The sequence below is a fragment of the Larus michahellis genome, chromosome 5, assembly GCF_964199755.1.
Source record: "Larus michahellis chromosome 5, bLarMic1.1, whole genome shotgun sequence".
Lineage (NCBI taxonomy): Eukaryota > Metazoa > Chordata > Aves > Charadriiformes > Laridae > Larus > Larus michahellis.
The window spans coordinates 45695496-45723109 of record NC_133900.1 but is presented as its reverse complement, the minus strand read 5'-3'; the positions used below and the strand labels follow the sequence as shown (position 1 = coordinate 45723109).

Genomic DNA, 27614 nt, shown 5'->3' with positions numbered 1-27614 from the left:
TGCACAGCACCCACGTCCCAGTGGAGGACGCTGGGTACGGTGCCCACGAGCCATGGGGACACTGGAACCTGCACCCACAATCCAGTGGGACCCTGCACAGCACCCACATCCCAGTGCGAGACCCACTTCCCGGTGCTTGATCCTGCCACAGCACCCACATCCCGATGTGGGATGCACTTCCCAGTGCTGGATCCTTGCAAAGCACCCATGTCCCAGCACGGGACCCCAGTACAGCACCCACATCCCAGCGCAGGACCCTGTGTTTAGTGCCCACGAGCCATCGGGACCTTGGGACCTGCACCCACATCCCAGTGGGACCCTGCACAGCACCTGCGTCCCAGTGTGGGACCCACTTCACAGCACGGGACCCACTTCCCAGTACTGGATCCTGGCACAGCACCCATGTTCCACCGTGGGACACTAGTACAGCACCCATGTCCCAGTGCAGGACCCTCTGTTCAGCGTCCATGAGCCATTGGAACCCTGGCACCTGCACCCACCTCCCAGTGGGATCCTGCACCCACAGTCCAGTGGGACCCTGCACAGCACCCACATCCCAGTGTGAGACCCACTTCCCAGTGCTGGATCCTGGCACAGCACCCCTATCCTGGTGTGGGATCCACTTCCCAGTGCTAGATCCTGGCACAGCACCCATGTCCCACCACGGGACACTAGTACAACACCCGCATCCCAGTGCAGGACCCTCTGTACGACGCTCATGACCCTGGGATGTGCACCCACAATCCAGCGGGACCCTCCACAGCACCCACATCCCGGTGTGGGACGCACTTCCCAGTGCTGGATCCTGGCACAGGACCCATGTCCCAGTGTAGGACCCTGTGTACAGCGCCCACGAGCCATTGGGACCCTGGGACGTGCACACACATCCCAGTGGGACCTTGCCCTGCACCCACATCCCGGTGCAGGATCCTTACGCTGCACCCATGTCCCAGCACAGGACCCCGCACGGCACCCGCATCCCGGTGTGGGACCCCGCACCCCACCCGCGTCCCAGTGGGACCCGGCGCGTCCCGGTGCCGGGTGTCCCGGTTGCTCCCGGCCAGCGGGCCCCGGCAGCGCCCCGCGTCCCCCCGCCCCGCCCGGCTGGCGCCGCCGCCGCCCCGCGCCCCGCCCGGTGCCGCCCGGTCCCGCCCGTGGGCGGCGGGGGCGGGGCGGGCGCAGGGGCTGCGGGGCGGCGGGCGCGGGATGGCGGCCCCGGGGCTGGAGAGGCACCGGCTGGCGCTGCTGGCGGCCAAGGAGGACGTGGGCAACCCCCGGGCCGGGACCAACTGGTGAGGCTGGGAACGGGAGCGGGAACGGGCACCGGGACCGGGAACACGGTTGGATACCAGGGAACGGGGCGCCGGCACCAGGAATGGGAAGGGGCACCGGGTACTAGCGCCGGACCGGGCATAGGCACCGGGCATGGGCATCGGCACCGGGAACTAGTACCGGGAACGGGCATCGGCACCGGGCACCGGCATGGACAGTGCGGGCGGTGGCTGCGGGCTCGGCGGGACGCGGGCGGGGGGGTCCGAAACGCACCGGCAGCGGGACGGGGGGGGTCCGGGGCGCACCGGGGTCCCGGACGGAACGCGGGCCGCGGGGTGCTGGGGCAGGGGGGTGCCGAGACGGGCCCGACGTCCCGGGGCTGAGCCCCGCCCGTCGCTGCGCCCGCCGAGCCGCGCTGGGAACCGGGCGCCCGGTCCCGCCCCGCCCCGCCCGGTCCCGCCGCCGCCGGGCTGGGAGCGGCGCCGCCGCCCGGGGCACGGCACGGCCTGGGGGGGCTGCACCGGGGGGACAGTGCCGGGGCCGGGGGGAGCAGTCGAGCCCCGGCACCGGCTCCTGCTGCCGGTCACCGGGTGGGCCGGGGATGGGGAAGGGGCCGGAGGTGCCCCGGGTGATCGGGGCGCCCTGCCCGGCTGCGCCCTATGGCTTGAGGGGGGTGTGCGGCTGTGCCCCCCACCCTCCCCGGGCCGCACCGTGGTGGGAAAGTGGGGTCCTGCCCTGCCCCGGGGTGTGGGGGTCCCGGGACGGTGCCACGCCGGTGCTGGGGGCGATGGCACCGGAGCTGCGCCATCCCCCACGGCCACCCCTCGCCTCGCAGCCCTGCGGCAGCATGCAGGGCTTGGCCCCGAGGCCACCGGCCGCCCGGGCAATGCCCTCTGTCCCCTGTCCCGGCCAGCGTGCCGGAACTTGGCTGGCCCGGGGCCAGGGCCTGTTCCTGCTGCCGGCCAGGCCTGCCGCGTGCAGCCAGCATGACGTGCTGTGCCATGTTGTGCCGTGTCACGCCATGCCATGCCATACCATGCCTGGCTGTGCCATGTCGTGCCCTGCCATGCCGCGCCATGCCATGTCACGCCTTGCTGTGCCATGCCATGTCCTGCCATGCCGTGCCGTGCCGTGCCGTGCCACGCTGCACGCCTGCTCCCGGAGCCGTGCCGTGCCATGCCGTGTCCCAGCCGGCGTGGAACACAGCATGCCGCCACATGCGCCTGTAATCGGAGCCATGCGGAGACAAAGAGGCAGCAGAGCCGGCGGGGAATGCCCAGCCAGGGCCTCTGCCAGCGAGGCGTCCCCAGCCCCCTCTCGGCCCCCCAGCCCCAGGCAGGGGGTCCCGGCACAGCCAGGGGGCCAGGGCTGTTCCCCATCTCTGGGCAGGCAGGGGGAAGACGGGGCCAGTGGGGGCCACGGGGTCAGGGTCTGTGTGAGGGGTCCCGGACACTGTGTGCGGTGCCAGCCCCGGTGCTGGGAGATGCCACCACTGCCCCGAGGGGCTTGGGCTGGGGACAGCCCGGGGGGCCGGGGGTGGGCCGTGCTGCTGTGGCGCTTCCCGCGGCCCCATTGTCCCCAGGGCGGATGCTGCCGGCGGCACTTCCACGAATTCAGCCCAGGCAGACGGCACAGGGGGGGCACGGCAGGGGGCACAGAGGGTGCCCCCGGGCTGGCAGGTCTCCAGGCTGCCTCCCCCCGTCCTCCCCGCCCCCGGATTCTCCCCAGGGCAATTCCTGACTCCCCCAGGAAAGCGACTGCCACTGGCCCCACTGCCCTTGGGGGGATTACCCGCCGGCCAGCTCTGCCCGGAGCGGGTCGGTGGCCACCGCCTGCCGCAGCCGGGGACGTCCGAGTGGCCACGTTGCCTGTCACGGGTGACCTTGTAGGGACGAGGGCAGCTGCCCGTGCTGCTCTGCTGCCCCTCCAATCCTGACCCCCCCTCCCCTTCTCCCCCCCCAGGGCTGTCTTTGGCTATGAGAAGCACCATGACCTCAAGCTCCTGGACTCTGGAGGTAACAGGGGAGCAATGCTGAAGGAGGGGGGGGGGTGCCGGGGGGGGTCCCACTGTGCTCACTCCCCCCCCCTTGCCGACCAACATCCTCCTTGTAGCTGGGGGTCCGGATGAGCTGGCCGAAAAATTCTCCACCGCCAGCATCATGTACGGGCTGTGCCGCATCCAAGACCCCGGCACCAGCGCTCACCGCGTCGTCCTCATCAACTGGGTGAGCACAGGGCTTGGCTGGGCGGGAGGGGGGCTCTGAGCATCCTACCCCTCCACCCGGGGTCCCGGGGGACAGGGACATGGCACGGGGTGCCAGCCTAAGCGGTGTGTGCCGGTGCCAGGTCGGGGAGAAGGCACCGGAGTCCCAACGCGAGGCGTGTGCCGGGCATCTGCCCGCCATCAGAGCCTTCTTTAGGGTGAGTTTCTGGGGGGCACGGGACCCAGTCCCCAGCCCCCCCCGCCCCAGGGGGCGGGGGGAGCTGGGGACTGGGTCCCGTGCGCCCTCCTGTGTCCCCCACCTCATCCCGGCCAGCCCCGACCTTTGCTTGCTGCGCCGGGTGCATTCCTGGCTCTGCTGACTCAGACGCTGCCGTTCCCAGTTCCCAGCCTTGGCCGACGAGCCGGGGTTGTGGTTGGGCTCCCTGCCCTCCCCAGCCGGATCCTGCCCTTGCTTGGTGGGATCCTGCCCCCCCCACCCCCCCCCCCGCCCCGGCCTCCCTCCCTCCGCTCCCATGTCCCAGCCCCTGGAGATCCAGCTGGGTCCTATATCTGGATCCGGCTCCCCATCTGGATTTGGCACCCACATCTGGATCCGGCCCCACATCTGAAGCATGGCGAGCGCGTGCGAGGGAATGGCGCCAGGATTCCCTGGGGAGGCTGCAAATCTGTCCCATGGGGGGGCTGTGGGTGCTCGGGGCGGGTGTGGGGGGGGGAGGTGGGGGGGTGACGCCATCCCGTCTCTGGCGGCAGGAGGCCAGCGTGGTGCTGAGCGCCCGCCGTGCCGAGGAGGTGACGCAGGAGGGACTGAGCCGAGCACTGGCGAAGCTGGCTCCCACCGCCGCTCCCGCCCTCACCAGGAGGATGCCCCCCCCGGATGCCCAGGAGCTGGTGGTGAGTGGGGGGTCCTGGTGGGTGACATGCAGGCAGGGATGGCGACCAGCCAGGAGGGCACCCGGTGGGGTGATGAGGCTCTCGCCCACCCTTCCCAGTGCCATCCTGGGGGTCCCTGACTGGGGGGGGGGGACACACACGACCCGACCCCCGGGGGTCCTGCCCTGAGACCCCAGCTCGGTCCCCGCAGGGCACCAACTACCGCAAGACCAACCCGGCGCTGGAGATACGCCGGACCAAGCGGGATTCCTTCTGGGCCCAGGCCGAGGTGAGGGGTGGGGGGCATGGGTGGGCATGGGTGCTGACTGCATCCCCAACGACCCCCCCGGCATCCCCGGGACCGGGATCATGGCTGCTGGCTTGGCCTCGAGGGGCTGCCATGGGCTGAGCCTGGTGGGGGTCCCGGTGCCGAGGCCGGTGAGGGTCCCGATGCTGAGCGTGGTGCGGCCGCAGCGCGAGGAGGAGCAGCGCAAGGAGGAGGAGCGGCGGCGGGCACTGGAGGAGCGCAAGCGCTGGGAGCGGGAGCGGATGGAGGAGGAGAGGCGGGAGGCGGCCGAGCGCGAGCTCCGCTTCAGGGAGAAGGAGCGGATGATCGAGGAGCAGCGGTGAGGGCAGGGGCGCGGGACGGGACACGTGAGCCCGGCCACCACACGGGTGCCCATGGTGCGACCTGCAGCGCCCTGCACCCCACAGTGCCACCCCCATCAGGACTCTGACCATGTGTGCCCGTGGTGGGACCCACAGCCCCCTGCACCCCACAGTGACCCCAGCCCCATCGGTGCTGACCATGGGTGCCCACAGTGGGACCCACGGCCCCTGCACCCCACAGTGCCACCACCCCCATCAATTCTCTCACCATGGCTTCCTACGATGGGACCCGCAGCCCCCTGCACCCCCTCAATGCCCCCAGCCCTATTGGTGCTCTAACCATGGGTGCCCATGGTGGGACCCACAGCCCCCTGCACCCCCCAGTGCCCCTAGCCCCATCAGTGCTCTGACCGTGGGCCCCACAGCCCCCTGCACCCCACAGTGCCAGCATCCCCATCAGCACCCTTGCCATGGGTTCCTGTGATGGGACCCCCAGCTCCCTGCACCCTCAGCTTCCCCATCCCCATCACTCCCTGTCCCACATGGCTCCGAGAGCTCCTGTGCCCCCATGTCCCCCACACCCCCGTGACGCTCCCTGCCCTCGCAGGAAGGAGCAGGCGCGGCTGGAGGCGGAGGAGCGGAGGAAGGAGAAGGCGCGATGGGTGAGTGGGGCGGCCGGGCTGGGGGTCTGGGAGGGGCCGCATTTCGTGAATGGGAGCACCCCGGTGTCAGGCTGCCCGGCCGTGCTCTGTCCCCGCAGGAGCAGCAGCAGCGGGAGCACGAGGAGGCCATGCGGGAACGCAGCCGGCGCAGCGAGTCCATCGAGAAGGCGGCCGTGAGTGCCGGGGTCGTGCGACCTGTCCTGCCCCGGGTGGCCGTGGCCACACCGTGGGGCCACATGGCCATGGCGTGGCCCCACTGATGGGTCTCTGGGTGCCGGCAGGAGGCGGCTGTCCTGGTCTCCCAGCGCTCGCAGAACCCACGGGATTTCTTCCGGCAGCGGGAGCGCTCGGGGTCCACCTCTGGCACCCCGCTGCCTGCCTCCCCCCTCGGCACCAGGCCCGGTAGGTGCCCCCACGGCAGGGGGTGACGATGCCGGGTCTGGGGGTGCGGGTGCTGCCTGTCACGGGACATGGGGCAGCGGTGGGGGTTGCTGCCCCCCGGGTGGGCAGGGATAGCTACCGACCCCCTCCTTGTGTCCCAGGTGCCCGGCGGCCATTCCTGCGGTACCAGCGCAGCCTGACGGAGTCGGCATTCATCTTCCGCCGGCCGGACCCTCCACCCTCACCTGGACCCCTCCACCCTGGGGCTTTCAGGGCTGCACCCCCCCCCAGCCCCCGCCGACCCCAGCCTCCCCTCCCCACCAGCCCCACGGGGAGGGGGACCCCTCCCTGTGCTCCCACCGGGACCCCCACCAGCCCCACGGGGACAGGGACCCCTCCCTGTGCCTCCACCAGCCCCACGGGGAGAGGGGCATCCCCTGCTGCCAGCCCCATAGGGACAAGACCCCCTTCCTGTGCCAGCACGGGGAGCCCCCCCAGCCCTGTGGGTACAGGGCCCCCCCCTCTGTCCAGCCCCTTAGGGACAGGCTCCCCCCCTCCCTCTGCCACCTGGAGTCCCCCCAGCCTGGCAGGGGCAGGGTCCCCACCCCCCATGCCTGGGCCAGGGCCCCTGCCCCCTGCCAGTCCCCCAAGGATGGGGTGTCCCCCCGGCCCCCCCGGGTCAGGCTCCCCTGATAGCACTTGTGGGGCAGAGCCCCTGCCCCCCTGCAGCACTCCTGGGCTGGGGCCCCCCAGCAGCCCCCCTTGTCAGCCCCCCCTGGGCACCAAGGAGGCCATAACTCTGCCTCCCCCCAGCCCCTCTGGCACCCCCCAGGATGAGGACGGGCCCCCCCTGGATACCTTCCCACTCCCCAGCCCCCCGGCATGGGAGTCTCCAGGACTGCTGGTGGGGCCGGACAAGGGGGTCCCAGCCTCCCAGGGGGGGTCCCCCCTGCCCGGGCTGACACCTGCCCTGATGCCTCAGGCCAGGACTCCCCCGCGCAGCCCCAGCCCCCCCAGCCTGCCGCGGGATCCGGCCCTTCCCCACCAGGAACCACAGACAGGTGCGTGGCCAGGACTCCTCTGTCGGGGGCTTGTGGGGGGGGTCCCACACCCCAGACCCCTGCCTGGGCGCTGGGGCTGGCGTGGGGCTCAGCCTGCCCCTCTCCCCATAGGGTCTGTGGGGCAGGCGGGGCAGGAGCCAGCCCTGGGCAACCTGGGGCACAACGGCATCAAGGGCCATGAGGAGGGGGGCTGGCCGGCCCCCTGGGAGCAGGACACCCTCCCGGGGCAGGTACAGCACTGAGTTGGGGCAGTGTGGGGTTTGGGGCAATGGGATGGGGCTGGGGGAGGATGATTTTGGGACAGGGGGCCATGGTTGGGGTGGGGAAAGCTGGGGGACAAGACCGAAGGGTGTTTTTGGGGCTGGGGGTGGGGGACGAGATGGGGCTGGGAGGGCGCGGTAGGGGGGAAGGATGATTTTGGGACTGGGTCAAGTGGTTGGGTAGGGGACAAGACTTGGGAGTGGTTTTGGGGCTGGGGGACGGGATGGGTCTGGGCATGACAGGACAGGGCTGGAGGCTCAGGTTGGGGGGGGGACAGGGCAGGGGACAAGGCTGGGGGGGCTGGAGGCAAAGGGGCTGGGGAGTCCCCAGGGTGGGGGGCCGGGTACGGCTGGGGGCGGTGGGGACCCCTCAGGGCTCTGTCTTGCAGGGGGATGAGCCCAGCGACAGCATCCTCCTGCCACAGCCCCTGCACAAAGACAAGCCAGGTACCCCCCAAACGCCCCCACCCCCGTACCCCCCCCCACCTCTCTAACCCCCCCCATTTTCCCCCTCCGGGCTCAGCCCCTGACCCTCTCTCTCTGCCCAGGCTTTGCCCTGCTGCTGGCCCGTGACGCCCCCCACCCGCAGCTGCCCGGGGGCACCAGCCCCCCCGCCGAGGACGAGGACCTCTCCCCCCACGCCGTGTAGCCGGGGGGGACGCAGCAGCCCCTCTTGGGGGGCACCTGGATGGCACCTTAGCTGCCAGTCCTGTCTCCCCCCCGACAACCCTGCCCCACACACAACAGACCCTTCCCATGGCCTCCCCCCAGCACAGCCCCACACACGCACTCACTCTCAGCCCCGGGGCTGCGGCTGCAGCCCCCCCACAGCCCCCCGTTTGCACCCCAATAAGCAGCTTTGGGAGGCCCCCAGCCCCCGCCTCACTGGTGGTGGCACAGGGTGTGGGGGGCATGGACCCCCACCCCAGGGAGGCCAGGCCAGGGACCCCCCCACTACCCCAAGCCTCCCCCTAATCAGACACAGTGGCTGTTAAATAAATTTTTAATGCATATTAATGAGGTGGCAGCTTTGGGTCCCCGGCCCCGGGGAGGGGGCCAGGGCTGGTCCCTGCCGGGGGGCGCTGCCCCCCCCGGGAAGGGTGGCAGGTGGGGGGGCTGCAGTGGGGGCTGAGGCAGGCAACCCCCAGGGTTAGAAGAGAGGTAAAGCAGAGCTAGGGGGGGCCCTGCGCACCCCCCGGGGTTAGACCCACACCCACTGTATGTGGGGGTTTGCCCTGAGCACCCACCCTGGGGGGGACCCCAGCACCCACCTTCCAATGGAGCGGGGGGTTCAGCCCCCAGAACCCACCTTGCAACTGGGGGGTGGGGGTGGGGGAGTGTCAACCCCCAGCACACACCCTGGGGGGTGCAACAGCCCCCCCTACCCCTTTGGCAGGGGTCTGCCCTGAGCCTACCCTGTCCCCACGCCTCCCCCCTCCCCCCAGGCACAGGGTGGCAGAAATTCCAGTTTCTCCCCAAGAAAAGAAGCTGGGAGCCCCCCGCCCTCCCTGGGCTCAGCACCCCCTCCCCCCCCACCCCGCCCTGGGGCAGGACCCCTTGCCGTGTCACCCCTCCACAGCCACCCTGGGGGCTGGAGGGTGCCATGTCCCCCCCCGAGGGTCCTGAGGCTCAGACCTGGGACTGGAGAGGGCCGGGGTGGTCGTGCTCCATGGCCGGGCTGCTGCTGCCGCTGCTGGAGGAGCTGGAGCCGTGGGGCAAGGGGTGCTGGGGGGGGGCCGCCCGCCGGGCCCCCCGCCCCTTCAGGGTGCTGAGCTTGGCGTCCAGGGAGAGGGTGCGGGGGCGGCCCCAGGGGCGGCGGGCGGGGGGGCTGGGGCTGGTTGCCCGGCCAGAGGGGTTGGCGTGCAGGGGGGGCTCCTCGAAGAGGGAGAGCCACGGGGGGGTCCCCGGCACCCGGCCCCCCGCCCGCTGCGTGAGGATGTCTGTCACCGCCTCGATGTCGTCGGATGGATCAATAGCTGTGGGGAAGAGCGGGGGTCAGCCAGACCCCCCCCGGACCACCACCCTGCTCCTGCACCAGGGGGACGGGACCAGCCAAGGACCAGGCTGTGGCTGGGACACGCTCCGTGGCCGAGGCAGCCGGGATGTGCCCCGTGGCTGGGATGTGACCCACGGCTGGGATGCGCACCGGAGCCAGGGCAGGTGGGACATGGCCCATGGCTGGGACAGCCGGGATGTGCCCTAGAGCCAGAGCAGCCGGGATGTGCCCTATGGCCAAGGTGGCTGGGATGTGCCCTGGAGCTGGGACGTGCCCCAAAGCCAGGGCAGCTGGGACGTGTCCTGTGGCTGGGGTTCCTGGGATGTGCCCCATGGCCAAGGTGGCTGGGACGTGCCCCGGAGCTGGGATGTGCCCCGGAGCCAGGGCAGCCGGGATGAGCCCTGTGTCCGAGCCATCCCCACGGCCATCCCAGTGGTGCCGTGGGCTGTGGCGCGGTGGGCTCGCCCCGCCGGCCCCCCGCCCGTCACCTGTCACTGTAATAGGAGGAGAGCAGAGCCCGGATCTCCTCCGAGACGGCGTTATCCTGCAGCAGGAGCCCTTCGCAGGCGGAGGGGGGCACAGCCGGGCCAGGCAGGGCTGCAGCCGCCAGAGATGGGGGGAAGGACAGGGACAGGGAGGACAGAGAGACAGGGAGGGGACAGAGAGGAGCAAGAGGGGACAGAGAAAGGCAGGTGAGGGGACAGAAAAAGGTGGGGGGGGACAGAGAGAGGACAGAGAAGGGGCAGAAGGGCAGTGGAGAGAACAGCAGTGTTAGGGAAGTGCCGGGGGGGCAGAGACAGGGCCACCCGGCGGCAAGATAGCGGAGAGCAGAGAGGAGGGAGACAGAGGCAGAGCCCCCCCCAGTGTTCCCCCCCAGCAGCCTCAGTGCTCACCCATCTCGTGGTAGAGCGAGCCCTGCCGGGGCAGCATGGCGGGTGGCCGGCGCGGTGGTGGCACCTCGATCCTCATCAGCTCGTCACAGCACTGCTTCCACTGGCCTGGGGGCACAAGGCGGGGTCAGCACCCCAAGGATGGGATCCCACCGGGATGGGGGTCCCACTGGGATGGGGTTCCTGCCAGGATAGGGATGCACCCAGGATAGGGGTCGTGCTGGGATGGGGGTCCCACCTGGATGAGGTTCTGCTGGGCTGGGGTCTTGCCAGGATGGGGGTCCCCCTAGGATGGGGTTCCTGCCAGGATAGGGATGCACCCAGGACAGGGGTCGTGCTGGGATGGGGGTCCTGCCTGGATGAGGTCCTGCTGGACTGGGGGTCCCACCTGGATGAGCTTCTGCTGGGCTGGGGTCTTGCTGGGATGGGGGTCCTGCCGGGATGGGGTCCTAGAGGGCTAGGGGTCCCACCACACTGGGGAGTGCTACCGGGATGGGGGGCTCCTACTGGGCTGCGGTTCCACAGGGATGGGGTCCCACCAGAGATGGGGACACCACAGGGATGGGGGTCCTGCCGTGCCGCCCACGCTCACTCATGTCGTAGAAGTGCTGCCAGAAGGCTTCCATCCATCGCTGCGCCTCGGCCCGGCTCTCGGCCAGCAGCGTGTGGGTCACCTCCTCGCCGCCGTACCGGTTGGTGACGGCCATGCCGTGGGGCTGCCCGCGCCCCTCCCGCTCCGCCGCGCGGATGCGGGTCTCCTGCGGCGGCGGCAGAAGCCCTCAGCCCTCTGCAGCCCCCCAAAGCCCCCACAGCCCCCCCACCTCGGCTGTACCTTGTTGACGGCGATGGTGAGGGCCGGCTCCAGCCCGGCCTCGGCCTCGCCGGGGTCGTGGTAGCAGAGGAGGTCGGTGCCGCGCAGGACGCAGTACAGACGGGCCCCGCTCTGCGCCTCGGCCCCCGGCTGCTGCCCATGGAACCGGCACCATCAGTGCGGCTGACCCCGGACCCCTGGGGTCATCCCCAGCCCCACCGCACCCCATCCCTGCCCAGTGTGGGGGGATGGGGGCAGCCCCCTCCCCAGAATGGGGATCCCCTGGTCTCCATCCCCACCGCAGTCCAGAGCCCACTGGCAGGGACTGCCGAGACCCAGCGGGCTCGTGCCACCACCTGTCCTTGTCCCCATCACCCACCCATCCCATCCCCATCTCCATCCCTGTCCCCCTCTCTGTCCCCATCCCTGTCCCATCACCGTCCTCGTCCCTGTCCCATCCCCGTCCATGTCCCCATCTTCATTCCCATCCCTGTCCCATCCCATCTCCGTCCCCAGCCCGCGCTCACCTGCAGCCGGAGGAAGCCGCTGGTCACGGGGGCGGCCATGCAGCGGGGCTGTGCAGCCAGGCGGCAGCACATGCTGCCGTAGAGGGGCAGCCAGAAGGAGCTCTCCTCTGGGGGGGCACAGTCGCCTGGGGTGCCCTGGCATGGACCCCCACCTGCGCCCCGCTTCCCCGTTCCCTGCCCTGGCAGGACCCCAGACCCCTCTCCCCACCCCACCGGGCCCCCAGGCTCATCTCTCCCCTCCAAACCAGCCAGGACCCCCCCCAGACTCCTTTCTCCTCACCCCATCAAGTCCCCCAGATCCCTCCCTCCCACCCTGCTAGCCCCCCAACCCCCCCTCTCCCACCGCCCCACCAGGACACCGTGCCTTTTTCTCCCCACTCCACCCCATCCCAGTCCCCTGTCCCCAGCTCACCAGCTCCCCACCCCCCCCCCACCCCGCACACATCTTGCCCCCAGACCAGCCAGGACCCCAGGCCCATCTGACCTCCATCCCACCAGACCCCTCTAGGACCCCAGACCCATCTGACCTCCGTCCCACTAGACCACCCAGGACCCCAGATCCATCTGACCTCCATCCCACCAGACCCCCAAGACCAGCCAGGACCCCAGACCCACCTGTCCTTCATCCCACCAGACCCCCCGGGATCCCAGATCCATCTGTCTTTCATCCCACCAGACCCCCCAGACCCCTCAGGACCCCAGACCCATCTGACTTCCATCCCACCAGACCCCCCAGCCTAGCCAGGACCCCGGACCCATCTGACCTCCACCCCACCAGACCCCTGTCCTCGCACCTCACCAGTCCCCAGACCCCTCTCTCCCCACCCTGCCCGGCCCCCAGCCCCACCACCCGCGCCGTGCCGTGCCGTGCCACGTGGGCTCACCGTTGCTGGCGATGGCGAGGTCGTGGGTGCGGAAGCCATCCTGCACCTCAGCCAGGGAGAGGACGGCATGTGCCAGCAGGTGGAATTTGGGACCCCTGGGGGGACGGCAGGTGAGGGGAGAAAGGATGATGGAGACATGGAAGGGAGGGGGGTGGGGATGGGGGTACTCACGGCACGCTGGGGGCCGGCAGGAGGAGGGGGCTGGTGCCCCCGTTGCCCGGGGGGCTGCCAGGAGCCCCGTCCATGGCGGCGCGCACCCGTTTGCCGGAGGAACGTCCCAGGGAGGTGCTGAGGCGGGTGGCCAGCTTCCTGGGGGTGCTGCCCTGCGCCGACCCCCCTGCCAACCCCGCGCTGTACAGCTCCACCTTCAACTCAAAGTCGGGACCGGCCTCCGAGCTGGTGGAGGGTGGGGGGGGGTTGGGGGGGGACAAAACACGGGATGAGTGGGGTGGCCATGACGGGGTGACATCTCACCTCAGGACCCTCTGGGCCACCCCCACAGGATCTCCCCCCGGGGGGAGGCAGGGGTCCCCCCGGGGGGAGGCAGAGGAGGGCAGGGGTCGTCCCCCCCCAGGGTGGGGGGCTCACAAGAGGACGGCGCTCTCGAAGCAGATGTCGGTGAGGGTCCGGTCCACCAGCACCATGGGGGTGTCGTGGATCTCCGCCCCGAGCTGCAGCAGGCAGAAGACGGCGCAGCGGTGCAGCTCTGCGGGGATGGGGTGTCAGGGCGGTGGGGGGGTGAAGCGCAGCCCTCCCCCACCCCGCGCTCCCCGCCTCCGCACCCGCCCCCCGCACCCTCACTCACCTCCCTTATTCCTGAAATACTCCGTGTCCTTCCACATCAGCGGGATGCGCAGGTCTGGGAAAGCGGGGGGAAGCGGGCGGCGAGGGGGGCTGAGCATCCCCCCACCCCGCAACCGCGGGGAAACCCCCCCCACCAGCCCCCCCCACCATGATGGGTTGCAGTGGGAAACGTGGTGGGACACACACACACCCCCCCCATCACCACCACCACCGCCACCACCATACCTGAGATGCAGACGGTTCCCCGGCAGGGCAGGCGCTCGTCCGTGGGGCCGGCATCCGAAGGGCTGCGGGGGCGAAGGCGGGGGGGGGGGGGGGAAGCAAGGATGGATGGGGGGGCTGCGACGGCTGCCCCGCCATCTTCCGCCCCCCCCCATCTTCCGCCCCACCAGCCCCAAGCCCGGGGGGGGGGGGTGCTCACCGCCTGGCCGTCCGCCGCAACACCTGCGCCTCCTTCCTGCGCTGCAGCTCGGCCATGTAAGCCAGGACGCGGCTGTTGCAGACCAGGAGGCTCTTGGCGGCCTCCAGCGCCTGCTCCCGCCGGCTACAGGCGGCCAGCAGCTTGCAGGCCCCCTCCCGCAGCCGCAGCTCCCGCTCCATCTTCCGCTGGATCTCCGTGTCCTGGCAAGGCAAAAAGACCGGGGGACAACACGGGGATGGGGGCTGTCACCGGCTCCACGGATCACGGCCACCCCCAGCTCTGCACCCCTTGAGGGGGGGGGGGGGGGGGGTGTCCCAGCCACGCACACATTTCGGGGGGTCCCCAGCCACGCACCCCTGGCTCAGCGCAGCTCGGGGCGCCCAGCAAGGGGGGGACGACACCAGAGACACGCAGCAGGGGACGGTCCCCATGGCCACCTCTGTCACCCCCCCATCCCAAACCAGCTTTTGCTGCAGCCACCAAGTCAACACCCTGTGCCCCCCCCAGGGCCACGTAGCTGCCGGCTCCTTGGGGTCACCCTCCCGGGCCCCCCACAGCTGCCCGCCGGGGTCCCCCATCCCGTGCACCCCAGAGATACACCACGCGCCCCACAAATGTGCCGCGTACCCCAGACATGTCGTGTACCCAACAAGGGAAAGACACCCCACAGACACACCATGCGCCCCACGGATGTGCCATGCATCCCCCAGATGTGCCACGTACCCCACAAATACATCATCTACCCCACAGGGGAACCACACGCCCCACAGATGTGCCACACACCCCACGGATTTGCCACGCATCCCCCAGTTGTGCCATATGCCCCACTGATACATGTGTCCCATGGGGCAACCATGCACCCCACAGATAAACCATGCACCCCACAGATATATCATGTACCCCACAGCGAAGCCATGCACCCCACAGATACATCATGTACCCCACAGCGAAGCCATGCACCCCACAGATACATCATGTACCCCATGGGAGAACCACCCCACCCCACAGATACAGCCCCACAGATGCGCCACACAACCCACAGATGCATCATGTACCCCACGGGGGAGCCTTGTACCCCACAGATACTCCATGCACCCCATGGATGTGCCACGCACCCCACAGATACACCATGCATGCCACAAATGTGCCATGCGCTCCACGAATACATCATGTACCCCACAGAGGAACCACGTACCCCACGGATGCATCATGTACCCCACAGCGGAACGGCACACCCCACAAATACACCATGCACCCCACGGATGCGCCACGCACCCCACAGGTTTGCCGTGCATCCCCCAGGTGTGCCACACACCCCAGAGATAATGAGTCCCACAGGGCAACCACACACCCCACAGATATATCATGTACCCCACAGATTTGCCATACACCCCACAGACACATCATGTGCCGCACAAGAGAGCCACGCACCCCACAAATACCCCATGGATGTGCGACGTGCCCCACAGACACACCACGCATCCCACAAATGTGTCATGCACGCCACATGCGTGTACCCCATATCCCCAATGTGGGGTACATCATGTACCCCACGAGGGAATGACATACCCCACAGATACACCATGTGCCCCACAGACGTGCCACACACCCCACGGATTTGCCATGTATCCCACAGATGTGCCATGCGCCCCCCAGATACATAACGTGTCCTACGGGCCAACCATGCACCCCACAGATATATCATGTGCCCCACAGATTTGACATGCACCCCACAGATGCATCATGTGCCCCACAACACAGCCACACACCCCACAGATACTCCTTGCCCCCCATGGATGTGCCACGCGCCCCAGAGACACACCACGCGTCCCACAAATGTGTCACACACCCCACTTGCGTGTACCCCACATCCCCAACGTGGGGTACATTGTGTACCCCACGAGGAAATGACAATACCCCCCCCAAATACACCATGCGCCCCATGGATATGCCACGCATCCCCCGGACGTGCCACGCGCCCCACAAATATGTCATATACCCCCAGGGGAACCCCGTACCCCACGGATACGTCGTGTACCCCACGGGGGAATGGCACGCCCCACCGATACACCATGCCCCCCCCCGGATGTGCCACGCACCCCACACATGTGCCATGCATCCCCCAGACGTGCCCCGCGCCCCACGGATCCATCATGCACCCCACAGGGGGACCACGTGCCCCCACGGATGCACCACGCTCCCCCCCCCTGCAAGACGTGCCATGCACCCCAGGCACCACGGACACCCCCAGACATACACCCCCCCACACCCCCCCAACTCACTGCCGGTACCGGTTGCTGCTCCATTCCGGTACCGGCTGCTGCCTGCACCCCCCGCGCTGCCTGCACCCCCCGGGCCCCTTGCCCATGGAGCCGCAGTGACGTCACCGCCTGCTATAAATAACCCCGAGCAGCGGGCGAGGGGGGGGTGGCAACCAGGAACTGCCCCCCCCCCCCCCCGCGTCAAGACCACCCCCCCATCCTCCTGGAGAGACCCCCCACCACCACCACCAGTGGGATATGGGGGGATGCTCCCCCCAAGGAGAGGATCGGTGGGGAGCACTCTCCACCTTCCTGGGACCCCCCCGCCACTACCCGGACCCTGGGTTCCGCGGGGTCCGGGAGGTTCCGGGGGGTCCTGGTTGGGGGGGGGGGGGGGGTGTCCTCCAATTCCTACCTGGAGGCTAATGGCGATCTGCCGGATATAGAGCATGTTGAGATCTTCCAGGATCCGCAGCTTCTCCTGCATCTGAAGGCGTTGCCCCCTCCCCGCCACCTCCATGGGGACCACCGGGACCCCCCCGGTTATTCTGGGGGGGCTGGGGGGGGTGGGGGGACTTTCCCGCATCCACCCCGGCTCCCCACTCGTAGACCCCACCGCATCCAGCGCCGGTCAGGAGTCGGGTCTTTCTGCGTCCCCCCCCCCCAACCCCACGCCTGCGGAGAGAAAAGGGCCCTTTCATCGGCCCCCCCGCGGGTACCGGCTGCTTCCCCCCCCCCCCCCCCCCCCGACTCCCTCCCCACCGGGTACCAACCGCCCCCTCCCGCCGAACAACCGGACACTGTGCGGGAAAGGGCAGCGGGGGCGGCTTGGGGGGGGGGGGGGCGAGGAAGGGGGATGGGGGGGTGCAGGGATGGGATAAGGGGTGCTGAGGATGGGGGGGGACGGGACAAGGGGTGCAGGGACTGGGGCGCAGGAGGGAGGGGACACGGGGTGCAGGGACAGGATGGGGCGGAGGGGACAGGAGACGGGGCGCAGGGGACGGGAGGAGGACAAGGGGGGGCAGGGTTGGGGGTGCAGGGATGGGGCACGGGGTGCGGGATGGGGGGGCCGGGGACGGGAGATGGGGTGCACGGATGGGACGAAGGGTGCGAGGACAAGAGAAAGGGGTGCAGGGGACAGGACAAGGGGTGCATGGGACGGGGGGTGCCGGGGACCGGGACCGGTTCGGGCTGAGACGGAGGAGATCGGATCGGGGTGCAGGGAGGCGACGGAGCACCGGGACCGGCGGGGGGACGGATGGAGGGGGGGGGGGGGACCGGGCCCCCGGTCCCCCCCCCCCCCATCCGTCCCCCCGCCGGTCCCGGTGCCAGCCGCCGCCGCCCCCTACCGGCCCCGGTGGGCGCAGCAGCGCGAAACAACACCCCCCACACATACACCGCCTCCGGTACCTTCCGCCGCTCCCGCTCCGTTGCTCCGCCGCGGCGCGTACAGGAAGGCGGCGGCCGCCCGCCCGCCCGCCCGCCCGCCCCCGGCCCGCCTCTCCCCCCCCCCCCGGCTCCCTCCCGCCGCCTTTCACCGCCACCCCCCCCCGGCCATTCCTCCGCCGGCTCCGCTTACAGGGGCCGCCCCCCCGCCCGCCCCCACCCACGGCGGGACCGGCGGCAACGGCGGCTCCGGGATACCGGGGTGGGGAAGGATGGCGGGGGGGGGGAGCGGCGGGGGGGCGCCCCCTAGCGGCGAGATATCCCCCCCCCCCCCCCCCGCCGTCTGTGCACCGGGCCCCCTCCACGTATGCACCGGCCCCCCCGCAATGTGTAGACGGTACTGGGGGAACTGGGGACCCCCCTTATATGTGGCAGCTCGTACCGGAGAAACCGGGACCGCCCCTGCCACGAGTGTATCCGGACCCCCCCATCCCTCCGTGCACCGGGACCCCCTGCACTGAGTGCATACGGACCCCCCCCCCCCGAGTGCACCGGCAGCCTTGTGCGTGCACTGGGAAGCGCCCCCCCTGAGAACACCGGGATTCCCCCCGTGCAACGGGACCCCCCTTCGAGCGCACCGGGACACCCCCCCCCCCCGTGCTCACCGGGACCCCTGTGCGTACACTACAACACACCCCCCCCCCGGGTGCACCAGGAAGCCTCATGTGCACCGGGACCCCCCACCCCCCCGAGTACACCGGGACACCCCCCCCCCAAGTGCACTGTAGCCCCCCTCCCCGTGTGCAGCCAGTACTGGGGAAACTGGGACCCTCCCCTTGAGTGCACCCAGACCCCCCGTGTGCACCGGTGACCCCCCCACCATGTGCAGACGGTACTGGGGCAACCAGGGCCCCCACAGAGCACACCGGGACCCCCTTCGGGTGCACCAGCCCCCCCTGTGCCTCGTGCCTGGCCGGGGGCCACGTGCCCAGCAGGGGCGAGGGTCCTTCCTTGTCCAGTGGCCCCCGCCACGACAGAGCCCACCAGGGGTCCCGGTGTGGATCCGGCCCTTGCCCGGTGCCGGTGTCCCCCTGCCCCACACCGGCCCCCAGCACCGGGCCTCCCCAGGCAGCAGTGGGAGCCATGGGGTGCCGGGGCCACGGTCCCGCCGCGCCGGCCTGGCACGCTGCCGGTGGCGAGGGCGGCCATGCCGGGGGCGCGGGCGCTTCCCGCTCTGCCGGGGCGAGAGCTGGCTGGCGTGGCGGGAAATCCCGGCTGGGCCGGTGGCGGCCGGTGCTGCTGGCGGGACGGGCAGGACGGGCAGGACGAGGGCGGCGGGTTCCAAGACAGGGGGAGGCGGGGAGCGGCTGCCGGCGCCCTGCCTGCGCGGCCTGGCTGCCGGTACCGGTGCCGATGCCGGTGCCGGTGCCGTACCTGCGGGGAGTCGGCCAGGAGGCTGAGCCGGCATCGGCCACGTCGGATCTCCATCTCCAGCGCCGAGCCACGGGCCACCGTCACCCGGCTCCGCTGGTTACGGCAAAACATTGTGTGCTGGTGTCGGTGCCAGTGCTGGTGGCTGGTCCCGGGAACGCTCTGGCTCCCACAGGAATGTTCCTGGGCTCCCAGCCCGGAGCAAACCCCTCCCCGGTACTGCCGCACCTGGCAGGGGGGCGGGACGCACCGGGAGGCACCGGGAAGCACCGATCCCGACCCGAGTGGCTGCGGGGAGCACTGGGATGCCTGGCGGCAGCCGGAGCAGGAATGGGGCTGGCAGCGGGGCCAGTACCGGGTGGCTCCTGGCACGGGCAGGACAATGGCCTGACTCAGCGCAGGCAGCTGTGGCGACATGGTGTTGGGGGGGGGGGGACATGGCGTGGGGGAACATGGGGGGGGGGTGCACGTGCCAGTGCAGCTGTCTGCATGCCCCGGTGGCACGCGCTGCCCGCGCGGAAACCGCCGCCGCGGGCCCTTAGGGCCCGCGGCGGCGGTTTCCGCGCGGGCAGCGCTCCCAGCAACCACCACTTTGCCCACTTCAAAGATGGCGGCGCCGGCGTCACCTCGCCCACACTGGGTGCGTTCCGCCGCGCCGGGAGGAAGTGGGTCCTCCCTGGAATTGGTTCCCCCCCGCCGCCTTCACGGCGGGACGCCAGCAGCGGCATCGCCGGATGAGCAAGGCCTGGCGGCGCGGCAGGATGGAGGGAGGCGAGCACGGTGAGGAGGGTGGCGATCCCCGGGGTAGGGGTTGGGGGAGTCCGGGACTCGCAGCTCCGGCCCCGCCGGGGTCGGTGGCGCGTCGCCGGGCCGGGCTGATGGTTGTGTGTGTGTCCCCCGCAGGGGAGGAGGCCGAGGCGGGCGGCGGGCACGGCTCCCACAAGAAGAAGCACAAGAAGCACAAGAAGAAGCACAAGAAGAAGCACCACCATGAGGCGGCGGGGCCGCCGCCGCCCCCCGCGGCCCCCGAGCCCGCCGCCGGCCTGCGCAAGCCCCAGCTCAAGCTCAAGATCAAGCTGGGGGGGCAGATCCTGGGCACCAAGAGGTGAGGGGCGGGGGGGCGGCCGGTCTCTTTCCCCCACCCCTCGCTTGGACACCTGTCCCCACGTCTCAGCCTCGCTGGGGCCGGGCTGTGTCCCCCAGGCCCCAGTTGGCCCCGTCCCGGCCTCACGGGCTGCCCCGTGCTCTCTCTCCACAGCGTGCCGACCTTCACGGTGGTCCCCGAGGCGCCACGCTCGCCCTCCCCGCTGATGGTGGTGGACGAGGAGGAGGAGCCCACGGAGGGGGTGCCCATCGAGCAGTACCGGGCCTGGCTGGGTGAGCCCTGGGGGCAGCGCAAGGGATACAGGGGGCAGTGCCGGGATGGGGGCGCTCCAAGGGGGAGGGTGGTGGGGAGCACTGGAAAGCTGGAGCAGGAGGGGGAGCCTGCAGGGATGCTCTGGTCCCTTCTAAAGAGGCTGTGAGTGTGGCTGTGCCCCCCATGCCAGGGCAGGCTGGGCAGCACCCAGTGCCTTGCAGAGGAGCTAGGGACAGTTATGCTGTCCTGGCCCTGCTGCCCAGGGCAGCGTGAGTCGCCCCATCAGGGCTTCGAGGGCGGCCTGACCCCAGGATGGGGTGACCTTCCCCCCTTGCCCCCAGTGACTCTTCTCTCCCCTGCTGCCCGGCCCAGATGAGGACAGCAACCTAGACCCCTCACCCCTGCCAGACTTGGATTCGGAGAGCTGCTTTCCTGCCCGCGAGGAAGAGGAGGAGGAGGAAGAGCGCTGGCTCGACGCCCTGGAGAAGGGCGAGCTGGACGATAACGGGGAGCTCAAGAAGGAGGTGGACGAGTCCCTGCTGACGGCCCGACAGGTGACGGGGGCAGGTGGGGGGTCCACGGAGCCAACTGGGGCAGGGCTGAGGGATGCAGCCTGGCCTGCTGGAGCCATGGGGCTGGTGGCCCCAACACTGACCTGGCTCTGCTGCCCGCTCAGGTGAGATGGGGTGCTGCAGAGGCCCCAGAACTGGTGAGAGGGGGGCCAGGTTGGAGGCCTTGGAGGAAAGGAAGGGCCAGGGTTGACAGTGTCTCCCACGTCCCTGCAGAAAGCCCTCCTGCACAAGCAGCAGAGCCAGCCGCTGCTGGAGCTGCCCATGGGCTACAAGGCGAAGGAGCTGACGGAGGAGATGCTGGTGAAGCGGGAGGAGCGGGCCCGCAAGCGGCGCCTGCAGGCGGCCAAGAAGGCGGAGGAGAACAAGAACCAGACCATCGAGCGCCTGACCAAGACCAACAAGGCCAAGGTGAAGACGCTGCGGGAGCGCAAGGCCAAGCAGGCCCCCTGCCCCGTTGTCCACTACTGCAACGCCATCGACCGCATCACCGTCTCCTTCCCGGCCGGCGTGGCCCTGCCGCTGCTGCCCACCCCGGCCCCGGCCCTGCCACCCCCCGTCGTCCTCTGCGGCGTCACCGGCTGCTCCAACCACAAGCGCTACTCCTGCTCCCGCACCGGCCTGCCCCTCTGCAGCCTGGCCTGCTACAGGAGGAACCTCCAGCTGCAGGAGGCCGCGGCCTAGGCCGGGGGGATGGACGGGACGTGAGGCGGGGACCAGCCCCTCCGCCATGGACAGAGGGGGCCGGGGGCTGTGGGGTGGCCCCAGCAGGGACTGAGGGGGGGTTCTGGGGGAGTGGGGGTGTCCCGGGTGATGCCGGGGCTGGTCCCGCGGTGGTGCCGCCGCCCGGTGCTGCGGAGCTGATTAAAGGCTGTTGGGAAAGGAGCCGTGTGTGGGTCCGCCGGGACGTGGGGACAGACCGACAGACACACCGGGGAGCGCTGTGGTACAGTCCGCGCTCCCCCGAACCTGTGCGTTATGGTACGACCCGCCGATGCCGGGGGCGGGGCACCGCGCAGAGCCCAGCCGCAGCGCCCATTGGCTGGGGCGCTGCCCGGCACAGGGCGGCGGCGCTGGTTGGTCGGCCGCTCCGCTAATCATGTGCCTGCGTCGCGCGTTGGCCAGGCTATCCCCAACGCCCGCCCCAGGGGCGGGGCCCCGGCCAGGCAGGAGCGGTAGCGCCGGGGCGAGGTGGCCGTTGGCCGGCGAGCTCGTCAGTCACGGCCGGGAGGGCGGGGCTACGCCTCCGGTTGGTGGCGGCGACCGCCAATCCTGTCGGGGGCGGGGCTCGGTCCCTTTGTCTCTGTTGTTGGGCGTGAGGCGCGGGCAGACGGCGTCCGATTGGTGGGGCCAGGGCGGCGGCGGCGGCGCCGATTGGCGGGCGGCGGCGGGGCAGTGGCGGATTGGGCGGCGGCGGCGGTGGGGGGCGGGATCTTTGGCCCGGGCGTGATGGCGGCGGAGGAGGCTGCGGCCCGGGCGGCGGCGGCGGGCCGGGCGGCCGGAATGGGGGCGGCGGCGGCGGCGGTGGGGCAGCGGCTGCTGCTGCGGGCGGCGGGGGCCGGGGCCGGGGCGGCCGAACGGGCGGAGCCGGCGCGGGGCCGCGGCGGGCTGTAGGCGGCGCCATGGAGCGGCCCGGGAGTGGCGGCGCCGCCGAGGGGGCCTGGGCCGCGCTGCTGGGCCGGCAGCACCAGCAGGTACGAGCAGTGCGGGGGGCGGCCGGGGGACCGGGCCCGGCGACGGGCAGGAGCCGCTGCCAGCGTGCTGGGACGTGGTCCTCCGGGGCCGGGGTGGCAGCCCCCCTTACCGGGCTGGGGTGATGGTATGGCTGTACCCGCAGGCCCGGGAGTACTGCCCGGGGGTGAACAACCAGCCCTACGTCTGCGAGACCGGGCACTGCTGCGGGGAGACTGGCTGCTGCACCTACTACTACGAGCTGTGGTGTGAGTGCTGAGGGGCAGGGGGGAGCTGGGCTCTAGGGAGGTTGGGGGCTGTGGCCTCCTCCCCCGTGGGAGGGGGGTTTGAGGGGAGGGTGACCCTGCTCTGCTCCCCGCAGGGTTCTGGCTCCTCTGGACCATCCTCATCCTCTTCAGCTGCTGCTGCGCCTACCGGCACCGCCGGGCCAAGCTGCGCCTGCAGCAGCAGCAGCGGCAGCGGGAGATCAACCTCATCGCCTACCACGGTGCCTGCAACTACCCCACCTCCATGATGGACCTCAGTGAGTGAGGGGGACCCCAGTCCCTTGTGTGTGTCTGCTCTGCTCCTGAGCCCTGTGCCAGGCTGCACACTCCAGGTCCCAGTGGCAGCCCAGGGCCTGGGGAGCCACCCTGACCCGTGTTCCCCCTCTTCCACAGGGATGCTGGCTTCCTTCAAGCTGCCTGCCTACGAGGAGGTGGCCCACCGCCCCAGCACGCCACCGCCGCCCTACAGCTCCATCCTGGCCCAACTGAGCGGGCCCCGCAGCCGCCTGGGCTCCAGCAGCCTCACCCTCTCGCCCAGCTCAGAGAACTACACCAGCTGCTCCTGCGAGTCGAGCTGCGCCACCTCCCCCAGCAGCACCTCGCTCTCGGTGCAGGTGACGGATGAGACGGAGCACAGCCGGGCCAGCACACCCAGTGAGGAGGGAGGTACCAGCAGCACCGGCACCGGCGCCAGCTGGGAGCTGCCCCCCGAGGAGGCGCCGGCCCGCGGGGCCCCGCACAAGCACGCCCTCTTCTCCTCCACCGTGGACTTCTTTGAGGCTGACTGCCACCCCTGCTCCGACATCGAGGAGGGTGAGGAAGAGGAGGGCAGCGCAGCCCAGGAGGAAGGCAGCAGCAGCGAGCATTTCCGGCACCGGCGCCTGACGGGGGACTCAGGCATCGAGGTGGGGCGCTGCCAGGAGGAGGAGGAGGGCGAGGGTGAGGGCACCCACCTCCTGGGCAAGGCCGGTCCCACACACCCGCCGCGCTGTGGGCTGCCGGGCCAGGGGGACAGCGAGGGGCCTGGCTCGCCCGCACTGCCTGTCTGAGCCTGTGCCCACCAGTCAAGCCCTGCCCTCCCCGCTGCCTGCTAGCTTGCCTGGCCCTGTCCCGCTGCCTGCTCCCCCTGCCTGTACCCGGGGTGGGGGCAGGTGGCTGTGCCAAGGGCCATGAGCCACGGCTGTGCCGTTCCAGCCCGTTCTGTCCCCCCCCGGCCTTGGAGCAGCTGTGGGGGGTGCAATGGGTGTGACCCCCCCCCTGCTCAGAGGGCGCCTGGTGCGGGGCAGAGCGGGACAGGCAGTGCTTCAGTGGGGGGCTGCCTCTTCCCTCCCGCTCCTGGTGCTGCCCCGCTGCTGGGGGCTTGGGGCAGCGTCCCTGGGGTCTGGACTCAAAGCTGTGGAGCCCCCGGGGGCCCCTTGCCCCAACAGACCCCCCTCCCCTGTGTCCCACCATGTCCAGTACCTCATGTGGCACGGCTGGGCCCCGTGGTGGCCCTGCTCTCAGTGTGGTCCTGCTGGAGCCCCCTCCCTTCTGAACTGCTTCCAGGGTCCGCAGCTACTGGGCCCCCACGCCTGCCCCGTCCCCACCCCTGCGCTGCCAGTGCCGCAGGCCCTGGGACTGGGGCCACTGCCTGTGGGGGGGTCCCCATCTCTGCTGGGGGACGGGCAGTTCACGTAGCGTTCTCTCACCATTAAAGAGATGTGGAAGTACAGCAGCTCTGTGCATGCTGGGGGGGCGGATCCTGGGGGGACATGGTTACTGGGGCTGAGCTGGGCCTCCACAGGGAGGGAGGGGGACAAGGACCTGCTATGGCGTGGGGGGCAGTGCCCTGTCCCAGTGCACAGCACAGGGGGGAGGAAGGGGGCGGCTGGGGCAGGACAGAGCCACAAAGTCCGTCCCCAACACAGGCAGCAACAGGCTATGGTGGTGGAGGTTTATTTTGGGGGAGGAGGTGGGCTCATCACCTCCACCCGCACCTGAGAAAGATAGGCAGGGCCGGCCCTGCAGGCAACTGCCCACACTTCGGCTGGCCAGCCACCCTAGTAGTCCTCGGCCATCACCAGCACGACCAGTGCGGACCAGCCAGCAAAGGGGTGGCAGCCCTGGCCACGGCCGGTGCTGTCGCTGTACTGCTCCCAGAGGAAGCCGCTCTCGGTGTACTGCCGGTACAGGTTGGCCACGAGGTTGTGGCGCAGCTCCCGGTAAAGCTCCGCCGCCCGCTCCCGCTGCGGCCCATTGGTGCTGGCGTAGCCGTGCAGCGCCCGCAGCGCCAGGTAGTTGATGTTGACCCAAACGGGGCCACGCCAGTACGGGGGGTCGTGCTGGGTGTTGCGCTGCATGTAGAGTGGGCTGTCGCGGGCCAGGGAGCGCAGCCCGAAGGGCGTCCAGAGTTGCCGCTCATTGCGCATGGTGGCCAGCACGGTGGGCAACCGCGGCGAGTCAGGGCGCAGCAGCTGCAGCAGCAGCGGGAAGAGGCTGACATAGCCCAGGGCTCCCACGAAGCGGGGCCGTGGGGCCTCCCGCACCTCCCGTACCAGCTGGGGGTCCGGAGGGGGCCGCCCTGGAGCTGCCGGGACCACCCGCTGCCAGCGCAGCCCCACCGCCGAGCTGTGGTTGCCGTAGTCAGCGAAGGCGCCCAGTTCCTGTGCCCAGTGCAGCTGCTCCAGCAGCCTGTTGTCACTCAGTGCCTGCTCCATCTCCCGGTAGGGCCCGGACGGCTCCCCCAGTCGCTCGGCCACCTCCCCCAGCACTCGGGAGGCCAGTGCCATCCAGCAGCGCAGGTCCAGGTGCCGCTCGTCAGGTGAGGGGTGGGAGGCACGGGGGTAGTCATCCAGCCCCGAGGCCAGCGTCTTGGGGTTGAGGAAACGCTCGGGGTGGGGGTCGCGGCCACGCCAGCGGAAGGTGAGGGGCAGGGGTCCAGCCTGCGTTCGGTTGTACCAGTCGTACCAGGCGCGCAGGCGGGGGAAGAGACGGCGCAGGTAGGGCAGGGGGGCGTCCGGCAGCAGCCGCTGCAGCGCCAGCAGCAGGGTGGGGGGGTTGGCCGTCTCGCTGTGCTGCAGGAGGAACTCGGGGGGCACCTTGGCCCGCGCCTCCTCGCCCAGGATCTGCTCCCGCGGGATCCAGCCCTCGGCATTCATGAGGTCCAGCCAGTGGGCGATCACCTCGCGGCTCAGGGCCGGGTCCCAGCGGGCCAACAGCAGCTGGTGGAAGCCCTCGTCCCAGAGGAAGCCGCGAGGGAAGAAGGAGCGGGAGGGGACGGCGGTGAAGAGGGCGGCCTCGGGGGCGGGCACGGGGTGCTCCTGCAGCGGGGACTGCACCAACGAGCGCCCGTGGAAGTAGCCCATCCCACCCAGCATGTCGCTGAGGGCAGCCTGGGCGAAGCGCCGCTGCGAGGCAGGGAAGCCCTTGCGTCCCAGCCCGAAAGTCTCCTCGAAGCGCTGCTCGAAGGCAGCCGTGTGCTGCGCCAGTGCCGCAGATAGTGCTCCCCCTGCCAGCCGCCCAGGCCGATCTGCCACGCTGCCCGACTCGAAGGTCACCTCCACTGTCCCGGAAGGTTCCAGCGTCACCTGGTGCAGCAGCAGGCGCCCGCGCGGGGGCTCTCCCACCGCCCCCGGCAGCCCCCGAAAGGTGTCGACGGCAAAGAAGCGGCGGCGGGGTTTCCCCGGCGGGGCGAAGACGAAGCGGTTGCTCAGGCTGCTGCGCACCACCTCGGTCAGGCGGTGCAGCCCCGGGCTCGCTGCATCCAGGTAGTTGTAGCTGCAAATGGACAGACAGCGTCAGGGGATGAGGGACAAGGAACCGGTGGGGAGCAGCAGGGGCTGTTGCGGTGAGGCACCTGGCATATTTGGGGTCCTCCCCGTTCTCCGCTGTGGGGCGGAGGAAGGTGAGGGTGAAGTCTCCCAGTTCCTCCGACGTCCCCGTCACAGCAGCCAGCCGCGACTTGTTCTCCAGGTGCGGCTCCAGCGTTCCCTGCCCATCCGTGGCGACGTAGAAGAAGAGGGAGAGGAGGGGGGCCGGGCCGCCCGTGCCCTGCGGAGGAAGAGGAGGGGGAGGAGATGTGAGGAAGGGGGGGCTGCCCAGCGCTCCGGCTGTCTTCCCGGCAAACATAGCCCCCCCCCCCCCCCCCCCCCCGCCGCCGCTCACCTCCATCCGTGCGGTGACGCGCCAACTCCAATCCCCTCCGTGTTCGCCTCCCGGTCGCTTAACGAATTCGGTTTTCAGGAACAAACCCCCGTCGTGGATCTCCTGCACCCCGAAATTCTCCCCGTCGTGCATCAGCCAACCGTATCGCGACAGACCGTCGCCCTGCTCGCAGGTGTGACGTAAACTGCCTCCCCCCTCACCTTGCTGAAGCCACATCAGCCCTGGGGACACCGGGGAAGGTCGGGGGGAGGCGGGTCAGCCTCGGTTCTCCGGGCGGGAGCGGGGCAGGCCGAGGCCCCGGGGCAGGGCAAAGCCCTGCCCCGGGGCTCGGCCTGCCCCCGCTCCCGCCCCTATCCCTCACCGGTAACGAGAGCCCGCGGGCTGCGCGTCTTCATCCCGAAGTAGACGTGAGGCCGGTAAGTCCCCCAGAAACGGTGGGGCGAGGCGAGGGGCCCGGTCGAACCGGGGGGGAGGGCGGGGGGAGCGGGGTGAGGGGTAACGAGGCGGGCGGCCGCGCTCCACCGGTTCCACTCAGCCGCCGCCGCCGCCAGGCCCAGCGCCAGCGCTGCCGCCGCCGCCGTTACCACCAGCGCCGTCCGACCCCGACCCGGGCCCCGCTGCTGTTCCCGTTCCCGCCGGGATCCGCGCTCCCGGGTCCGTTCCCGCAGCCCATCCCCGACGCGTCGCCGCCGCTCGCCCGCCATGGCCCGGCCGCGCCGCTTGCGTCATCACGGCGCGACGGCGGGTGGGGAACGCGGCGCCGCGCTGTGGCGCCCCCTGGCGGGTGGGAGGGCAAACTGCTGGGTCCGTCCTCCACGGAACCGCCCCCCCCGACCC

General features: G+C 70.7%; 5 protein-coding genes across 12 annotated transcripts; 3 read left to right on the top strand and 2 right to left on the bottom strand.

Moving 5' to 3' along the window:
* The first annotated feature begins 1161 nt into the window (after positions 1 to 1161).
* Positions 1162 to 8352, top strand: LOC141743278 (uncharacterized). Of its 2 annotated transcripts, XM_074587043.1 has the most exons (14): positions 1162 to 1292; positions 3235 to 3287; positions 3385 to 3497; positions 3619 to 3693; positions 4247 to 4387; positions 4578 to 4655; positions 4841 to 4992; positions 5583 to 5637; positions 5736 to 5810; positions 5919 to 6039; positions 6180 to 7079; positions 7191 to 7309; positions 7729 to 7786; positions 7888 to 8352. In XM_074587043.1, exons 1-14 carry the CDS (start codon positions 1207 to 1209, stop codon positions 7986 to 7988), a joined length of 2127 nt encoding a protein of 708 aa, XP_074443144.1. In that variant the 5' UTR covers positions 1162 to 1206; the 3' UTR covers positions 7989 to 8352. The 2 variants fall into 2 exon arrangements, with proteins under 2 accessions (XP_074443144.1, XP_074443145.1); XM_074587044.1 differs by lacking the exons at positions 1162 to 1292; positions 3235 to 3287; positions 3385 to 3497 and having other exon boundaries at positions 4801 to 4992.
* On the bottom strand, positions 8329 to 19113 carry RTKN (rhotekin). 7 transcript variants are annotated; one of them, XM_074587051.1, is made up of 14 exons: positions 17344 to 17402; positions 16349 to 16608; positions 13673 to 13872; positions 13477 to 13538; positions 13253 to 13306; positions 13036 to 13153; positions 12619 to 12843; positions 12448 to 12542; positions 11564 to 11670; positions 11058 to 11189; positions 10818 to 10983; positions 10229 to 10333; positions 9824 to 9932; positions 9172 to 9315 (listed from the first exon to the last, which is right to left on the bottom strand). In XM_074587051.1, exons 2-14 carry the CDS (start codon positions 16517 to 16519, stop codon positions 9309 to 9311), a joined length of 1551 nt encoding a protein of 516 aa, XP_074443152.1. In that variant the 5' UTR covers positions 16520 to 16608; positions 17344 to 17402; the 3' UTR covers positions 9172 to 9308. The 7 variants fall into 7 exon arrangements, with proteins under 7 accessions (XP_074443146.1, XP_074443147.1, XP_074443149.1 ...); XM_074587045.1 differs by lacking the exon at positions 9824 to 9932 and having other exon boundaries at positions 8329 to 9315; XM_074587046.1 differs by lacking the exon at positions 9824 to 9932 and having other exon boundaries at positions 8329 to 9315; positions 11058 to 11186.
* Positions 19114 to 19376: 263 nt separating this feature from the next.
* INO80B (INO80 complex subunit B) lies at positions 19377 to 21560 on the top strand. Its single transcript, XM_074588948.1, has 5 exons — positions 19377 to 19530; positions 19654 to 19855; positions 20009 to 20127; positions 20480 to 20661; positions 20893 to 21560. The coding sequence occupies exons 1-5, from the start codon at positions 19485 to 19487 to the stop codon at positions 21358 to 21360; spliced, it is 1017 nt and encodes a 338-aa protein (XP_074445049.1). The 5' UTR covers positions 19377 to 19484; the 3' UTR covers positions 21361 to 21560.
* A 621-nt stretch (positions 21561 to 22181) lies between these two features.
* WBP1 (WW domain binding protein 1) lies at positions 22182 to 24345 on the top strand. Its single transcript, XM_074588947.1, has 4 exons — positions 22182 to 22370; positions 22514 to 22616; positions 22730 to 22891; positions 23028 to 24345. The coding sequence occupies exons 1-4, from the start codon at positions 22299 to 22301 to the stop codon at positions 23681 to 23683; spliced, it is 993 nt and encodes a 330-aa protein (XP_074445048.1). The 5' UTR covers positions 22182 to 22298; the 3' UTR covers positions 23684 to 24345.
* Positions 24346 to 24546: 201 nt separating this feature from the next.
* MOGS (mannosyl-oligosaccharide glucosidase) lies at positions 24547 to 27498 on the bottom strand. Its single transcript, XM_074587042.1, has 4 exons — positions 27139 to 27498; positions 26778 to 26998; positions 26470 to 26663; positions 24547 to 26390 (listed from the first exon to the last, which is right to left on the bottom strand). Exons 1-4 carry the CDS (start codon positions 27479 to 27481, stop codon positions 24674 to 24676), a joined length of 2475 nt encoding a protein of 824 aa, XP_074443143.1. The 5' UTR covers positions 27482 to 27498; the 3' UTR covers positions 24547 to 24673.
* Positions 27499 to 27614: the final 116 nt, after the last annotated feature.

What these genes read in the sequence shown, in the direction of transcription:
- LOC141743278 (XM_074587043.1), top strand. Translation starts at nt 1,207, where the DNA reads ATGGCGGCCCCGGGGCTGGAGAGGCACCGGCTGGCGCTGCTGGCGGCC. An exon ending in CCTTCTGGGCCCAGGCCGAG is followed by an intron (nt 4,656 to 4,840) that starts GTGAGGGGTGGG and finishes GTGCGGCCGCAG; the next exon opens with CGCGAGGAGGAGCAGCGCAA. An exon ending in GGAAGGAGAAGGCGCGATGG is followed by an intron (nt 5,638 to 5,735) that starts GTGAGTGGGGCG and finishes CTGTCCCCGCAG; the next exon opens with GAGCAGCAGCAGCGGGAGCA.
- RTKN (XM_074587045.1), bottom strand. Translation starts at nt 16,519, where the DNA reads ATGCGGGAAAGTCCCCCCACCCCCCCCAGCCCCCCCAGAATAACCGGG. An exon ending in TTCGAGAGCGCCGTCCTCTT is followed by an intron (nt 12,844 to 13,035) that starts GTGAGCCCCCCA and finishes ACCCTCCACCAG; the next exon opens with CTCGGAGGCCGGTCCCGACT. An exon ending in TCACCATCGCCGTCAACAAG is followed by an intron (nt 10,984 to 11,057) that starts GTACAGCCGAGG and finishes CCGCCGCCGCAG; the next exon opens with GAGACCCGCATCCGCGCGGC.
- INO80B (XM_074588948.1), top strand. Translation starts at nt 19,485, where the DNA reads ATGAGCAAGGCCTGGCGGCGCGGCAGGATGGAGGGAGGCGAGCACG. An exon ending in GATGGAGGGAGGCGAGCACG is followed by an intron (nt 19,531 to 19,653) that starts GTGAGGAGGGTG and finishes TGTCCCCCGCAG; the next exon opens with GGGAGGAGGCCGAGGCGGGC. An exon ending in CCCTGCTGACGGCCCGACAG is followed by an intron (nt 20,662 to 20,892) that starts GTGACGGGGGCA and finishes ACGTCCCTGCAG; the next exon opens with AAAGCCCTCCTGCACAAGCA.
- WBP1 (XM_074588947.1), top strand. Translation starts at nt 22,299, where the DNA reads ATGGAGCGGCCCGGGAGTGGCGGCGCCGCCGAGGGGGCCTGGGCCGCG. An exon ending in TGGGCCGGCAGCACCAGCAG is followed by an intron (nt 22,371 to 22,513) that starts GTACGAGCAGTG and finishes CTGTACCCGCAG; the next exon opens with GCCCGGGAGTACTGCCCGGG. An exon ending in CACCTCCATGATGGACCTCA is followed by an intron (nt 22,892 to 23,027) that starts GTGAGTGAGGGG and finishes CCTCTTCCACAG; the next exon opens with GGATGCTGGCTTCCTTCAAG.
- MOGS (XM_074587042.1), bottom strand. Translation starts at nt 27,481, where the DNA reads ATGGCGGGCGAGCGGCGGCGACGCGTCGGGGATGGGCTGCGGGAACGG. An exon ending in CCCGCGGGCTCTCGTTACCG is followed by an intron (nt 26,999 to 27,138) that starts GTGAGGGATAGG and finishes CGGTGTCCCCAG; the next exon opens with GGCTGATGTGGCTTCAGCAA. An exon ending in GAGGACCCCAAATATGCCAG is followed by an intron (nt 26,391 to 26,469) that starts GTGCCTCACCGC and finishes GTCCATTTGCAG; the next exon opens with CTACAACTACCTGGATGCAG.